Below are 17,466 nucleotides of genomic sequence, written 5' to 3' on the forward strand. Positions count from 1 at the left end.
TAGTTGCTTGTCCATGCTTCGAATGGGGCTTAAATCTCCTTCAAAGATCGCCTAAACGATGTAAATGGATCGAGGGGTTTAAGGGGGGTTTGAGGGGTGTTTTTTTTTTTCTTTTCAAAACGAAACGGAGGAGGAGGAAGGGGGGGTGTATGAGAAAATTTCAAGGGCAATATGGTAATTACACTAAGGGACACCCCCCAAAAACCAAAAAAAAAATACCAAACTAACCTTTAGTGTAATTACCATATTGCCCTTGAAATTTTCTCATACACCCCCCCTTCCTCCTCCTCCGTTTCGTTTTGAAAAGAAAAAAAAAAACACCCCTCAAACCCCCCTTAAACCCCTCGATCCATTTACATCGTTTAGGCGATCTTTGAAGGAGATTTAAGCCCCATTCGAAGCATGGACAAGCAACTAGTGATTTGGGACGAAGAATCGGCCGCAAAGGTACGTGTTCCACCTTGTTTCGAAATTTTTTTTTTTTCACGGTTCGTGCTCCGTTCGGCACTGGATCGCCGAACAAAAGGCTTTTGGTCGGCTGAACAGTGCCGAACAGAAGCCTTCTGTTCGGCAACCCTCAACCGAACTCTTCTGTTCGGCTGCACAGTGCCGAACAGAAGGCTTCTGTCCGGCACTGTGCAGCCGAACAGAAGGGTTCTGTCCGGCTCTGTGCAGCCGAACAGAATGCCGAACAGAAGGCTTCTGTCCGGCACTGTTTAGCCGAACAGAAGCCTTTTGTTCGGCGATCCAGTGCCGAACGGAGCACGAACCGTGAAAAAAAAAAATTTCGGGAGAAGCCGGCGAGGTGGTTCCGGGAGAAGCCGGCGAGGTGGTCGGAGATCGGGAGAATGCCGGCGACGAGAGGGAGAAGGGGGAACGGGGGGGTTTTGGGCGTTGGCGAGGTGTTTTGGAGGGGAAGAGCGGGGTGGGGGGGGGGGTTTGGGGGGTGTAGAGAGCAATTTAGGTGAGGGGGTGGGGAGGGTGGGGGGTAATTTAGGAATTTTTAATTTTTTAAGGGTGTCCTTAGCAAATGGGGGGGTGTAGAGAGTATTTAATTTTTTTTTAATTTTTGGGGGGTGTCCTGAGCAATAGGGGGGGTGTATATAGAACCACCCGCAATAGGGGGGGTGTATATAGAACCCCCCAGAGCCCGCGCTGAAACAAAACCCCTGGCCCGAACTGGAACGGAAGGGGGGAGAATCAAAAGAAATGGAGGATGAGGAGAGAGGTGGAGGAGGAGGAGGAGCAGCCATGGGGAGCTACTGGAGGAAGGAGGCGGATGAGAACCTCAAGAGGATGCATTCCCTCCTCTTCGGCGGCGATCTCGCCCTCGAGCGCGGCGATCCCGCTGCCGCCCACACCCTCGCCCTACGCCTCCTTGGCTTCCTCCACTCCCGCACCCATACCCCCGTCGACGCAGCCTTCGTCGCTCCGGTCCTCGCCCAGGCCTCCTCGATGGTCGCCGCCGCCTCCCGCGCCCTCGCACCCGACTCCGATCGGTACCTCCTTATTCCTACCCCCTCTCTCTTTATCTAATTTTTTCCTTTATATGACAAGATGATGTATGGATTTGAGGTCGTTCTATTTTGTTGGATATTTTGATGCATGTCGTTCTAATTGATCTTTTTCTTTTTTTAATTGATCAAGAATCAGTTATGAAGCGTTTTTTTGTAGCTGAATCCTGCGTCACCTTTTTTTACTTTGTGAAATGTTAGGTAAAATGGAGCCTTTTCGACTTGATATAATATGCATGATACATAATGAATGTAAGGAAAAAGTAGCAAATCCACTGTCTCTCCGATTCTTTTATTCTTTTTCTTTGAGATGTTAGAAAAACTGGAGCCTTTTGGCTTGGTATAATCTGCATAGTATATAATGTGAGAAATAGACACAGGAAATTAGTGACGAGTTGGTGTTAGTGGATGATGCCAGATATGGATAAAATTATTTGGACTTGTGTTTTGGAATGAAGGCGAGGTCATTCTTGTGTGTATATGGCTTGATAGAGTTCTTTTGGTCTGGAAATGAGATAAGTGGAGCTTAACCCTTTGTTTCGTACAGAGGATGGATGAGGGAGAGGATGGATCCATCCATCCTTCTATGCGTTTGGTAAAACATGGAAGGATAGATGGGAATGATTCCCTCCTCTGTTTGGTATAGGAGGAATAAAAAGAAGGATGAATGATATTTGAATAAAATTTTTACTAAACTACCATTTGATAAAAAAGTATTTATTATTATCAATTTATAATACTTATTTATATTAAAGAAGCAAGGCAACATATAAACTTATAATCTTTGTAGTTTATAATTATATAAAAATTATATAAATATTTAATTTGAATTTAATTTAATTAAATAAATAATTCTATAAATTAATTATATATGAATTAATTTATTTATATATATTAATTATATAAATAACTAATTAATTTATAATTTAATTTAAATAGTTAATTAGTTTTATATAAATAGTTTGTTGAAAATAGTGCATATAGATAAGAAAAATAGAGGACAATTCTAATTATTTACTTATAATTATGGAAATTATGCACTAAAATTAAAATAATTAGTAATAAAATTTAATAGTATAGGGTTAGTAGTATAGGTAAAATAAAAAGGTGTGGCGTGAGTCTTTTTTGGTAAAAGAGTGAAAAAGTGTGGGGCAATTTTGTCAACATAGAAGCCTACCCCTCATATGCTCCATCCATCCTTTCTTGCATCTTCCCAATTTGGGAGGATGCAAATTGGTGGAGCAGGATGGACGGACGGACAATTCCTCCTTTTGATCCATCCTTCCTAAGAGTTTTTTGAACCAAACAACAGATAGAAGCCATCCATCCTTCCAACCTCATCCATCCTCCCTCTTATAACCCCAACCAGACACAACGTAAGTCTGTTTGGGATCAGCTGGGTTGTATTGAGAGTGTGCTTGGATAGGTTCCAAGTCAAATATACCTGTTCATTCTTAGTATTTTGTTGACTTGAACTACTTAATTCTTGAGTCGAGTCCTAGCTTAATTTTGCAAACTGGTGATTTGGAGGCTTGCAATGGTTATAATCCAAGCTTGTGAATGTGGCTTATGCTTGAACAAGTCTTGAACAAGTTGGTTATCCAAATGAGCTCATTTGCAGCCTAGAGCTCTGTATTTTTTCAATTTGCATACTGAGGTAAATGAAATGTTGATCAGGGAACGTTCTGAGCGTAGTGCATAACATAAATCTGATCCCACAATTATTCATACTATGAATTTGTGGATTACAAATCAGATCTGAAATTTGATTTCACAATCATTTACAATAATTTATCATCTTATGAAACCAAATCAGATGTGAAATCTCACATGCGTGAGGATGAAAGCTGGCTCAAACAAATTCCATCTTGTTTATGTTCTTTGTAGCAGTTTGCGTATAAGAATCATATGCTGCACTTTAATAGGTGTGCATTAATTCTTCATATATACTTAACTAGGGATCTATTCAGTGATATCTGACAAACTGTTGACTTCTTATTAGAATCAGCTGTTCATAATCATCCCAACTGAGAGAAATGCCGTTGATCATTAATACAAAAGAGGGATGTATAGTAGATGTATTGCTGTAATACTATATCAGAATGTTAAGACAAGAAGTAACACATTGTTCCATGTGTTAGTTTACCTTTGCCATCTAGGCACTTAATAGAATAAGTGATGCTTCATTTCGCTAATGGAGAGCCATATTGACATAGTATATATCTCTAGCTCATTTTATTTCTGCTTATACCAGTGAAACTGATGTTATGTTGCACTTTGAAAATGTCATTCAGTTCAATGATGGCCCTTGCTTCGAGTTTTGTATTTTCTGCTTTTAGAGTTTTCCTCCCCCTCATACAAATTCTAAGATATGATAACTTATGAATTCAGCCGGGCATTTGAACAGTCAAGAAGAGATGTAGGCCATGTCTTTGTGAAGAGAGGAGATGTTGACATCGAGAAGATTAAGCAGTCAAAGTACTTTCGATCTTTCCTTCAGAAGTCCAATAAAAGTGATGTTGATCAATTGGTATGGGATTTCATAACTCTTATCTTCATTTACATTAGAACTCATATTGGAAACTATTTATAACTTATAGAAAGAGAGTTTTTGATACTTACATGTTGTTTTCAGTGTTTCACACAATGGACTTGTGTGAGAAGCTCAGATGAAAAGGTCAAGGTTAATGCTAAGTTCATAGCGAGTTAAAAAAAGCCGGTAAAATCAAGGTTTGCCGAACCGGTACCGAGACTTATACTGGTCGGCGTCCGGTACGGTTCGGTACCGGTTCGAACAGGACAAAACCGGATGACCGGTATGTTTCGGTATCGGTTCAAACCGGACGGAACTGGATGTTCCAACCGATTCCGGCAGGTTCTGGCCAGATCCAATCGGGTTGGAGACCAAGTCGGTTGGGGTTGAACTAGCCGGTTCGTCTCGGTTCAGCAGTCATTGGGTAAAGCTGTGAACGGATTCAGATTTTGATATGTTTGAGTATCAGGGTTAACTAATTTTAATGTTAGAGGTTGCTCTAAATAGGAATTTTGATGAATGAGGATCAAGAAAGCTAAAACCCCAGATATTTGGGACAAGGCTTGATGATTATGGTACATAACATACTTATTAAGAAAACCATTTTGTATTTCTGTAACATTCAGTTACATGCATGTTGTCTTGTTTCCCCAAAATTAACATTTACTTCCTTTTCCTGAAGTCTTACTTTCAAGAAAACATGATTAGAAGCCTAGAAATGAAGCTTCTACTCTATTGTTACTAATATTCATGCCAGTGATTAAATTGCCTTTTCTGTCTTCAGATAAACAATGCGTCGTCACATGGCAATTTGCTAGCTCTTCAAGGCTCTGCTAACCAGGAAGCACACCAATCTTTAAAGAATCAACAAGACAGACAACATGAAAAATTGAGCATCAGGGCATCAAAGCTCATGACACAAACAAAGATAACATCAATATATGGCAGCAAGGACATGAAACCAAATAATATTTGTAACAAGAAACTACAGAACTCCGAAGGCAGCACCACACAGGAGTGCATTGATGTTGATAATGAATGCAGAAGCAACCATAATTATTGGAAGAGCCAAGGTCGACCTTCTTATATACAAGTTGAAGAGGCAGAAAGGCCTTATGGGATGACTCTGAAAGCAAAACGCCGTCAAACAGAGTTTACAAGTCCAATATGTGAAAGTGCAAAATCTCCATCAAGCAATGAGGAAGCCAGCATGGATAACTATGGCAATGGTTTTGTAACTGCAAGGACAAAATTGGTATTTCTTCAATTACTCAAAGAGGCTTCTTAATACTGATGCGATAACTTTGTTTTGTGATCGCAAAGGATACTTAAATATTACTGATCTGATTGTCTAACCCTTCACATATGGTGAACTTCCATCAATTGTAACATTCATCTTCATGTTGTCACTTTTTTTTTGGGGTGTGTGTGTTGGTGGGGGGTTATTTTTCTGTTGTTCCATATTCCATCCTTGTTCTCAGACCATCTGTTCCTATTTTTTTTTCTTTTTTGTTTTAACCTTCATAATCTCTGCTACTTCAGTTTTATCCTAAATTCTTTCCACTCTCATAAACCATTAGGAAGCATTCATGAAAGTTTATAGAATAACAGTGAAGGCTACAATATGTTATACTGCTATCCCCAAGCTATTGTGGGATGTTATGCAGCCAAATATCTATAAGGTCAGTTAGGTATGGGTCTAAAATAAATAGCTTGCTGGATGCTATCATATTATATTATGTGCATGTTCTAAATATCAAGAGTAAATATTTCAAATACTCCAGGGGGGAAATAAGGGAAGTCATTCATATGTTTTTGGGTCCTAACTAACCATGCCAAATATATACATGGGATAATATTTATTTATCTAGGTTGGTGCAAAGATTGGTGCAAGGAATAAACTATATTATTATTCTGTGAGGTTCTGCTATTGCATAAAATATCACATAAAATATATCTCACATTTCTCCAAAACATTTAATTCATCACATAACATCTATAGTTCCTTGGTGTAACGGGGATGAGTTCTCTTGGTTCGCCTGTGGTTCACTAGGAAACTTACTTGGTCATTGTTTCTAATTTCACAAGAATACTTCTTTACTCATAAACATCACTTTCTCTCAAGGTGCCTCTTTGCCATGCTTTCTGTTTTCTTGGCTGGTTCTTATCATTAGCTTGCATTTTATAGCATTAAGCTGGTCTCAGTATTGTGGCAGCATGCAACGTTACTGACATTGGTACTGCTTTTATTTTGTTCCTTGTTATGATTTTCTTGACCTCCTATAGCTAACAAATCTCGAATTATTAAAGCCATATATGTCATAACTAAATGAGTTAGCACAACACTTAAATTTTGAAAGCTTGAATGTTTCATATGATTCCTCTGCTTTGGTTTGACCAATCAAGTTGAGAATTAAATGAGTATAGTCAGTTTTCTACATCGCATCCGAGTTGATAAATGCTATCAGTCTTGTGTTGAAAATATCAAAGTTTATGAAGCTAAAACTTAAGTATCTATCTTATTGTTAAGCCTCAAAAACAAGATACATACCTGCACATTCATTTGAACCTTCATTTTGTTTGTAGGAAATGGATGCTAGGCAAAGGCATGGTCTTACAGGACCTCCAAACGCTTCTGTATCCCCACAAAGTGATAATAATCCATCAGGAAACCTTAGAAACTATGGCATGAGGTATGGTGGTTCTCGTCGTGGTTTGCGAGGTAATTTTGTCCCCCCAATCAGATCCAGTGGAGGAAATTCAGGTAATATGATAAGCTCTAGGATTTCGGGGAAATGCGATGATACCCTGGAGGATTCAGCAAGAAAATGGTTTGTATCAGAAAGCTTTTCAATGATTTACAAGTCACAGTTGAAAAGTACTCTTTTCTAAACATTTAGATTTACCTGTGTTACTTTCACGAAATTGTTGAGAGGCCTTTCTTTAATTATTTTCTGAATACAATTATGATCATTTGAATCAGCTTATGTGGATAATCCAGTTAATAATTTGAAATAAGATCTAATCCGTTTATTTGTGAACTTCTTAGATATAAAAAGGTTTTGTTGGATGGTTAGTTTGAAATAAGATCTAATCCATTTACTTTCATGCATATACTTTTAAGTTGGGTTTGTTCCATAAGGGTGGTTGGTTAACCATTCTATCTAAGTCAGATTAGTTCCTTTTACTGATATAATCACTTCAATATGAGTTTTATCTGTTGGATGGTTCAGATATTTGTGAATCAGATATGCTGACAAATGATTTAAGTACTCATATTCCTCTTCTTGATCCAAAATGCACCAGTTATTTTTCTATGGACCTATTGTCATAATTAGGTACGTTTTAATTGTTGATATCAATTATTTGTTATCAACAATGTAATGAAGTTGTTGATGTTGATTTGAATAGTCGAAGAGCCTATATCATATTTAATATTCTCAGTAAACTTCTTATGTGTCCACAAGATATCAATCCAGATCTTCTACTAAATAAGCCTTTTCATTTAGTGTCTCGCTCTCCATTTATCATGCTTAGATGATCCATACCGTCAGCATAAGGGACTTTGGTTTTTCTTTCCTATAGCTTTCTTTCTTAATAGCATGTTAGATCTTTGTTTTAGAATAACCTTTTTGTGGATCTCTTGGGGCCTTGTCTCTTGTCCAATCATTGACCAGGACAGTGTCATGACTGAAATTGTTTCTGATCCAGTCATTCTTGACTAGTTCAGTATATCAACTACAATCTCATACTGATGTATCAAATGATCAACTTTATTATATCAGCTAAACATACATTACCATAGCCCATGTTTAGCCATATCTTCAGAAATTATTTTTATTCTTTTCTTTCATTGCAGTCCATTGTCGAATGTGTGGATTATCCATTATGTGGTATTAATTAAACTTTGATTGTATGCTTGACGGTAACATATTTTGTAGTGCAAAGGAGGCTCAACTTTTTAGGAGAACTAGGTGGTGGGATATAAGCTCATGATAGTATTGTTGATTGATTAGACAACCATGATTTAATTTCTTAATATTACTGAATTAATGTCTTGATAGTCACATTTGGAAATGGAAAATTTTAAACATGTTCCATGCTTAAGCTAATGCTACTTTTCTTTTGCTAAATAAGAAACTGTTTCTTTGCTATAAATAATAATTTGTCAATTGAGAAAGTAAGCCTTACTTTAGTTCAAGGGTTTGATCCCAAGTATCGTGTCTGCAAATTCTTTGGTTTGAAACTGCACTGATTTTTGCTTAACAACTTTATATAAGGGAAAAAAATTCTGGACTTTCAGCAAGTAAAAAACTAACAATAGGAGACAATACTTTTTTATAGTCATTCTTATTGTTATCGTATGTAGTCTTCTTATGGTAAACTTATCTTTTGCATTTTCATTCAAGTTTAGTACTAAGACATCGTTGTGCCCGCTCAAGTATCTCCAGACTATCTGTCATTCTGTAACATAGTGCCTAACATTTTTCAGACATTACATTTACTCTTTCTTCTTTTTCAAATTTTCCTTTGTTTACAATTTTTGATATTTAAAATGCTTTAAGGTTTTTTCTTTAAGAAAAGTTTTTAGTGAAACACTGAAATGTCTGTCAAAACCACTCTGCTAGTCTCAAAACTGGGACAGAGACCACTTTCTGAATCCTTTTTTGACTTGTTAAACTTATCCTTTTAGTTTACCACTTGGTTGCCTTTCTAAAAAAACATATTACAAGACATCTCGTGTACATGAACAACTATATCCCATGAAGGTTGATATAATATCTTCAAAGTTAGGAAACTCTGAATGAATTTTAGAAGCTCCATTTGTATTCCTTTGATTTTAGAGTTGATATCATCATTCAGGTAGATGGCATAACACCTAGCCTGATATATTAGTCTAATTTATTAGGAGTTTTATTACCTAAGAAAAATCCTTTTCTTAAGTCAAGAGTGGCTATGAAGCACATCATACTTCCCTAGAATAGCTTTTTCCGTATCCAATATGTATTGGACACGACTATACCTAGAATATGGCTTGTAAGTCTTGGATAGTTACTGTTAATAACCACATATTATTTTCTTTCCCAAAAAGAATTACTATTAGATACAGCTAAGATATGTTTAAGATACGTTCTGTACACATCCCAAATACTATTATATATGGGTGGAATTGGGCCAGGCAAACAACAACCAGATCCAGAACTGTTTTTTGGTAATGGTTCGTTTGTGGCTGCAAAGAAAATTGTATGGAAAACCTGTTTTCTTTGGAAAAAGTAACAAATTTACAAAGTTATTGCTACATTTCAGGAAATTTTTTCCTCTCATGAAAATAATTTTATTTTTTATTTTCCTTTTCCACAGATTCCTTGCAAACAAACATGCTCTAAATAAATTCTTCCTTTAGCATGCACCATTATATTTTGCCTGATTAACAGAAGGGCCTATGAAGGGAGAGTGGGGAGACCTAGAACTCTAGTATTTTTAATAAACCAAGCAAGCTTTAATGTTTATCGTATACAGTTATATATGTAAAAAATGTATCTATTTATTGTTATATCCCTGCTATATTCATATCCCCTTTTATTTAGGATTTGCCATACTGCCACTGGCATATCCATATGCTACATACAGAGTAGTTAGGGAGCTCTCGAAAAGTCATTTTTAATGGTAATTGCAAATATTAATGCGTATTGAGATGTAATATATGGAGGTGACGTAGAGGAATTGCAAGGACCCTACAAAGAGAAACCAGAATGAATGGATGTTAATGAAAAATCACATGAAAATATCCTCTTTAAATTCAATAAACATCTTTCCTTTTTATGCATGAAGCATTTGCTTTGAATGTTCCCCTAGTCGGCTAGTCCCCTCTTTAAATAATATTGTTATATGATAAGACCCTGCTCTGAGTGAGTAAGTAGAAGATGGTTTTATGTTAGTATAATGTACTTATGATCCAGGTGCACGTCCTAAACTTTAGAACCTCTAGAGAGAAGAATCCTAGTTGAAAAGTCCTAGTTGGGGTAGGAAAGTAGTTGTTTAGGTTTCAACAGGTGTTGATGACTGACTGTTTAGGTTGATGATTGATTAGTATTCAGAGGATTTATTGAAAAAAATGAAATGCGACAGTATTTTTTCCACTTTCCTTATTTATGTCATTCCTTCTTTTGTTCATTTTCTTTGTCTTCTTTCATGCCAAGTCTTCCCAGTCACAGCCCCTTAACCTCTCCTCTACCTCTCTACTTGAATTTTTTTTTCCTCTCCTCTTTATCTTTTGTTGCAATATACCTGTTTTACCACTGTCTAAAGCAGAAAACAAGAAGTAAATCTTGGGTATCAATATTTACTTTGATCAATATCATTTCAGATACCACTTTATCCTTGTCTTGCATTAACCTGAAGGTAATAACAGCAGTATTTTCAGAAGAAATTGGTGCTAACATCAGATCAGCAGCAGATCTGAAGTTAATTTGCCTTGTTTATCAATGACTAGCAGTCTTATGCACCCCTGGCAGCGTCAATTCATCCTTCCATTTGATTTATTTTGCAACTAGTGTTGACCTAATTTCTAGTTTAGATGTGGTTGTCTTTCAAGTCGACCTTTTGGCTCTGGACTTTTGCCTCATAAAAAGTCATCCACTCCCTCCTCCTTTTGCATCAGAGGGTTCCACTTTTTGTGCATGTGTTTAAATTGCAACCAGTAAGTTGGTGTTCTTACCTGCCAACTGGCCTTCTAGATTTTGTGGTAGATACCTCTCTCGTCTAAAGTTACTTTGGAAGCCTTCGACACAACTTCTTGGATGATTGAGCCGGGGGTGACAACAAGTTGGAGAATTGCTCTCAGTCTTTCCATGAGTCTTCATTACTTTGGCTTGCCTTCAAAAGCCGACCGTATTTTGATGGAAAATGATTGGATGCCAATGATAATGATGATGATTACAATCTTAGGTGTTGAGAAGGAAAACATAGACCTGATTAAAACCATGATGGCAGGGCAATATTTAAGCTCAGAAAGCTTAGATTAAACAATAGATAGGGAATCCAACATGCATGTATAAAAGGTAATAATCAAGAAATAAACTGAATCGGTAATATCCTAGTTTTGTGTTGATGGTGTTGCCTTATGGTTCATTGATTTGAACCTGAAAAAGCCTAACCATTAAACTATACTTAGAGTATATATAAAATATATTTATGTGTTTGTTAGGGAGAGAGAGAGAGAGGTCCCCTGTTCTTGTCACAACAATTTTAGGCCATAATAAATTTTTTAAATGAGCACATTGGAGGTTGTGACATCCGAAACTTTGTTAGGTCACGGCTTCTCCGGAATATAAGTAATATGCTGATATGGATATGCGAACCTCAAGTACAATCCCTGAAATGAATGTCTATAACTGTATTCAAAGATAAATAGGCTAAGAAATTTAAAGTATAAACCTAAAGGTTTCATCTTAATCTAGTCACTTCATTTTATATATCTGAATCAAGCAGTTACAGTACTCTATTCCTTCAGTGATATCACCTTTCAGTTCTTCAAGTACTGTATATAGTTTGACATGTGAATATTTAATAAAAGGTTTTTATTATTTGTTTTTTGGAAGAAGCACTGAATGCACTGTCATAAAAAAACAGAAACCTATTATTGAAGTTTTCATGTTTGCATGTCTTACAAGTTTTACTACCTTTATATTATTTGGCGAGGAAGCTTGTTCTTCTAAATTGGGGTCTTGAATCTAGGTTCTTAAATTATATTTTTTTAGGAAGGTTATCTATCCCACATTGTTGCTTGTATTATCTTTCTAATACTAATGAAATTTCAGCTGGTCAGAAATGAATATTTTGATACTCTTTAGGTATTGTCAAGGGAGACATATCAGCCAGTGTACCATGGAATCTCTTCAATTGCCTATCCCAATATACCTATCCTTTTCCTTTTCAAACATGCAAACTCATTCCAAAACGATAAAAGTGTTACCTTACTTCATAATAGCTCATGTTATGTCTATGAGAGAAAAGTATATTGGTTCAGGGCCCTTTTTTACTTAAAATTTTCAGTATAATTTATAGAGATATGGACTTCATTGAAGTTCCAATTGATGGGTTTGATATATATATATATATATATATATATATATATCAAAAAGATTTGACTCTATGCATATATTTTGTAGGGGTGACAATGGGTCGGGTCAAGTAAGGGCACCAACATACAAAACCTTGACCCATACCCAACCTGACCTAACAATGGGTCAAGACCTCTTGACTCATACCCATCCATGGGTCATTTCGGGTCACCTATTTGACTCTAATTTAATCTATTTGTAAGACTTGATCCTTAATAAGCTGTGCTAACCTATCAAATCCATTATTTACAATTCTTGGTGGTTAATTTCCAAAATGATTTAAATAAATCAAGAAAAAGACTAATTACTCTTTCGACCCAAACAGAACTCTACTCTCATAACCTAAGTTGGGTCAAAACTTTGACCCATAACCAACCCATGTAAAGTTATGGTTAGAAAATTTGACCCATAGTGGACCCCAATTAAAAAACTCTTGACCCAAACTTTACTCAAAGAGGGTCGGATTGAGTTGGGTTTTGGGTAGGGATTTTTGTCACCCATATATTTTAGTTCCAGATAGTCCTAGTGTTTGAGGGTGGGCCTCAGTGCAACAATAAAGTTGCTCCATTATGATCTAGATGCATGGGCTCAAAATATGGAAACAGTCTCTTTGCGCATAGGGTTTAAGACCGTGTACATTTGATCCTCTCTAAACCCTCAGCGGTGGGAGCCTCGTGCACTAAGATACCCATTTTAAATATTCTAAATGTTTAATATTAAAATTTTTGTATACAAAGTATCCTTCAGTTTAATTTCAAAATATGCTGATCCTTGAGTTTTTGATGTCAGCCTGGAAATGTTGTGTGGTCCTGATGGTGAACTTCCTGAGAAGCTAAGAAATCTGGAACCTCGTCTTATTGAACATGTTAGCAATGAGATAATGGACAAAGATCCTAATGTTCGTTGGGATGACATAGGTAAATTTGTGCAATTTCAAAACACAACTTTACATTTACAGATTCAATAACTTTTGTATATTCAGGACACGCTCTTCTAGGGATCTTATCATCATTGTGCTTATGATGTAGCTGGCTTGGAGCATGCCAAGAAATGTGTCACAGAGATGGTTATATGGCCTCTATTGCGTCCTGATATATTTCGTGGTTGTCGCTCTCCTGGGAGGGGTCTGCTTCTATTCGGTCCCCCTGTAAGTACTCTAGAATATAGCAAAATCCTACCATGACTGGTTCAGGTTTAACTGAATAAACATTTTGATCCTAGGGAACTGGCAAAACAATGATTGGGAAAGCCATTGCTGGAGAGGCCAAAGCAACATTTTTCTACATATCTGCCAGTTCATTAACAAGCAAGTGGGTATGTATTCCACTAGCACTTTTTGTATGTGTGTGTCATATAAGAACATTTGTGGTTGTAAACTTTTACAAGCTGTTGCAGATATGCAGAGGTATCTTGGTCCATCAAAAAGATGTTGTCAAAACTAGGAATCTGAAGAAAGCTGATTTGTCTTAGCTCTGTGCACTTACATTAGGGAAAAAAGCTAAATTGTTATAAATTATGAATCTTCTTATAAACTTAATTTTGCAAAAGAATAACATTCAAAAAAGAATGAAGTACAATACAATATTTTTTTTTATCACATCCAGAAAACACGACATTTTATATATGCAGGCTTTAGCTCTACAAATGCCATTTGCATGTTAAAACATTGTATACTGCTGTAATATGCTTGAAATAAACACCAGCATCATATTTTGACATGAATAAAAACTGAATGTGGCAACTTCCTGGACTTTGGATACAATTTCAGTGGCAACATATATATATATCTATCTATTTATACACCACATTATTTGTGTGCTTGCTAGCTTGCGCATGCCTGCTTGTGAGCACATCTTCACATGTGAACACACGCACAGAAATGCACACCTCCCACACACACTCAGGCACACAAAAGCATGGTGACATGTGCATGCAAGTATATTTGCATGGTTTTGTTGTAACAAAACTAATATTTGTTCTAGAAACCAAAATAATGAGCCAAAGTTCCAAGCCAGTTTGTCATATCACATTGAGATGGAAAAAAAGAACACTATGGCGATTTTTTCCTATTCCATTGGTGACTCACAAATTTACTACATAAACTATTGTTTCTTGAGTGATTGTATCTGTAGCTATTGTTTCTTTGTTGACATTAATCAAGATATTTAAAAAGATGGATGCTTGAGCATAGGAATTGATTGTTATATGGGAGTTGGTGTTAAACTATAGAACAAAAATGAAGGCCATTCATGCTAATTTGTTAGTGTTTCTTTGATACTGGGTTTAGTATCTTTTATGTGCAATCAGAATATGGATCTACAAAATATTATCATTTGCATTGAAGTATTTAATATGACTGGTGGCTGTAGATTGGTGAGGGTGAAAAGCTAGTGAGGGCACTCTTTGGGGTTGCCAGCTGTCGCGAGCCTGCAGTGATATTTGTGGATGAAATAGACTCACTTCTCTCTCAGGTATTGGCTGTTAACCTTGTCTCATGAAGTCTCAATCACAGATTGCTAGTTAGCTGACAGTGCTTTGTATAAATGCAGCGGAAGTCAGATGGTGAACATGAATCAAGTAGAAGACTTAAAACACAATTCCTAATCGAAATGGAAGGCTTTGACAGTGGAAATGAACAAATTCTTCTTATAGGTAAACCGATGGACTTCTCATATTATCTTTATTGGTTTAATAGAGATTTATTAAGACCAGAGTTAATAAAAGATATGGTTATGAATGTTCCTGTATGCTGGATGTAGGCTTGGAGCTTTTGTTAAGCTGCTATAGACTACAATGAAGTGTAGCTGATTTATCCTGTCTCAGTGTTATTCTGCATTGTTTACTTGGAGTATATTTTTTACATTTATTATCCTATTCTTTATCAATAACTTAAACCTACTGCAGGAGGGGAAAGAAAGTACGATGATTGCTGTTTTAGAGATAGTGACTTTTTTTGTCATAAAAATAGGTGCTACCAACAGACCTCAGGAGCTTGATGAAGCAGCACGCAGGCGTCTAACAAAGCGATTATATATACCTCTTCCTTCCTCAGGTGAGACCTTTTTTGGTGTTTTCATTTTATTTATTTATTTATTCTAACATTGCGAATCCACTGTTTTCTTGGTGTTAAAGAAGCAAGAGCTTGGATTGTCCGTAATCTTTTGGAGAAGGATGGGCTGTTCAAGCTTTCAGAGGAAGATACTGTTGCTATCTGCAAATTAACGGAAGGTACCTATCATCATTTTACCATGCAACTCATTACCTACATCATCTTGTTAAAATATCCTTATCTTGTTTTTGCAAATGACGTCTTGCTTTTTCAGGTTATTCAGGTTCAGACATGAAGAATCTAGTGAAAGAGGCATCTATGGGCCCACTTAGAGAAGCCCTGCTACAAGGTATTGAGATTACAAAGCTGAAAAAGGAGGATATGCGACCCGTAACTCTTCAGGTAAACGTGATCTGATTTATGACTGTATACTTTATCCCTTTTTCTTTTGCTGCTTTACCTATGATTGTTCTATTAATTTAAACTGTGTCTGAACAAGCTGATCTGATTTTATTGCTTCCATCAGGACTTTGAGAATGCACTACAGGAGGTGAGGCCTTCTGTTTCCTTGAATGAATTGGGTACTTACGAGGAGTGGAACAGGCAATTTGGGAGCTTATCAATCTAATCATCTAATCAATATGTGCAACGGGAACTGTAGGTAGCAGCTTTAGGCCCTAGTACCGGACCTTAATGTTTTTTCTCATCATATCAGTGATCTCATATCTCTTCTAATACTTTCAGTATAACAAAACAGAATAACTTATTTGTGCAATTTGATCTTAGGAAACAGAACTCCAGAATGAAAAGGCTAATATTTACCCAGTAGTGGCCTAGGTCTAAAGCTTAGGTTTTAGGGGCATGAAGGCTACAAGTCTCGAGCAAGTCTAGATGGAGTTTATGGATACTGGTGTTTGCAAACTACAACAAGCAAATGTACTTAAAGCTCTTCTGTTCTTCTCTATACTAGGTTGTAAAAAATTGTAAGATAGGCTGCTATTAGATATTATGGCCCTGCATTCTGAATAGATGGCTCAGCTAACTGGTCATGAGCACTGGTGTAAAAAGACCTCAGTTGCAGTTTGAGGTCAAGGATACTTAATCTTGTGCAAAGATAACAATTTGAGCAAAGTGATTTTTTGGTTTTCTCCTTTTCTGTAACATTTCCGAGTTGGGAGGACTCACATTATGTTCCGGAGTTCCGTGATTCAGTGGTTCTTCATATAAACAAGGGTGTGGATGCAAATAATTTTGCGAGAAACTATATACACTAACAATTTTGACATTTTTAGCTGGGTTTTTGTAAATTTTGTTTGTTGTTTCTTTCATTTCCAATCAGGAGTGTCTGTGGGTATTATATTTTCCTTCATAGATTGAAAATTAGTTCAGTTGCTATCTGAGCTTTATATTCTATTGTTTGCAGGTTTGGTACTGATCAGTGAATGTAAAACTAATACAGCATGAGTTAATTGCTATAATTGATCAGATGGCTAATCCTTGTATTGGTTCCAATGCTTTTTCATTGTGACCATGCAACAAGAAAGCAGTTTGTTGTCCAAGGAATCGATGATAGCTGTTTAGTATTGATTGCTCTACATTCATGAGGTCATCAAAGATCACCATCATAGAGCTTCAGGCATATGTCTACACATCTTATGATTAAGGTTCAAGATTATAGCTTGTCCGGGTCATGATGAGGAGCGAGCCATTTGCGTCAAAGTAGAAGTTTTTGCTGCTTTTGTTTTTTAGTTGTGAATGGGTTCAGCTAGGTCAAGAATGTTTTTCAAAAACTACAGATTTTGAGTGCAAGATTTGCTGGTGGCATTTGAAAAAAAAGAGAATGCAATTAGCTGATTTTGAGGGAATCTTGTTCCAGGTATTTCTTTCTTCATTATGGCAGTCGTCAATTTAATGATGATTCAAAAAAAAAATAAGTCGAAATTCATGTTGATTTTGTTAAATGTGAAGTCAATTACTAGCTTAAAACAATTCATAAAATTGATTTACCTAAGATCTAGTTATCCTCTAAGCTAACTATGCAGCAATAACTAGTGGTAGGCAATGTCAAAGTCTGAGGTGATTGTGATTTGGCCTTTAGTTTGTAGGATTTGACCTAGTGATCAATCTTGGCCCTATATTGAAGCTGGCCTTATCCTTTATTCATCTCGACTCTTTGTGGGTATAAGATAGGTTTAGGGGTTGCCTGTTGATTGCACGGACTTAAACCCTGATAAAGTAGGTTCCATC

General features: G+C 36.5%; 1 protein-coding gene across 4 annotated transcripts; it reads left to right on the plus strand.

Moving 5' to 3' along the window:
* The first annotated feature begins 1,167 nt into the window (after window positions 1–1,167).
* Window positions 1,168–17,084, plus strand: LOC103706511 (ATPase family AAA domain-containing protein FIGL1). 4 transcript variants are annotated; one of them, XM_026804452.2, is made up of 14 exons: window positions 1,168–1,499; window positions 3,906–4,044; window positions 4,832–5,302; window positions 6,634–6,878; window positions 12,960–13,087; window positions 13,199–13,317; window positions 13,392–13,484; window positions 14,540–14,641; window positions 14,720–14,822; window positions 15,139–15,222; window positions 15,303–15,398; window positions 15,494–15,621; window positions 15,746–15,880; window positions 16,643–17,084. In XM_026804452.2, the coding sequence occupies exons 1-13, from the start codon at window positions 1,210–1,212 to the stop codon at window positions 15,845–15,847; spliced, it is 2,100 nt and encodes a 699-aa protein (XP_026660253.1). In that variant the 5' UTR covers window positions 1,168–1,209; the 3' UTR covers window positions 15,848–15,880; window positions 16,643–17,084. The 4 variants fall into 4 exon arrangements, 3 of the variants coding, with proteins under 3 accessions (XP_026660253.1, XP_026660252.1, XP_008788859.1); XM_026804451.2 differs by lacking the exon at window positions 16,643–17,084 and adding an exon at window positions 16,006–16,510; XR_003385624.2 differs by lacking the exon at window positions 16,643–17,084 and having other exon boundaries at window positions 15,075–15,222; window positions 15,746–16,510.
* The last annotated feature ends 382 nt before the right edge of the window (window positions 17,085–17,466 follow it).

The sequence above is a fragment of the Phoenix dactylifera genome, chromosome 14 (assembly GCF_009389715.1).
Source record: "Phoenix dactylifera cultivar Barhee BC4 chromosome 14, palm_55x_up_171113_PBpolish2nd_filt_p, whole genome shotgun sequence".
NCBI lineage: Eukaryota > Viridiplantae > Streptophyta > Magnoliopsida > Arecales > Arecaceae > Phoenix > Phoenix dactylifera.

What these genes read in the sequence shown, in the direction of transcription:
- LOC103706511 (XM_026804452.2), top strand. Translation starts at nt 1,210, where the DNA reads ATGGAGGATGAGGAGAGAGGTGGAGGAGGAGGAGGAGCAGCCATGGGG. An exon ending in GTTCATTAACAAGCAAGTGG is followed by an intron (nt 13,485 to 14,539) that starts GTATGTATTCCA and finishes TGGTGGCTGTAG; the next exon opens with ATTGGTGAGGGTGAAAAGCT. An exon ending in TGAACAAATTCTTCTTATAG is followed by an intron (nt 14,823 to 15,138) that starts GTAAACCGATGG and finishes TCATAAAAATAG; the next exon opens with GTGCTACCAACAGACCTCAG.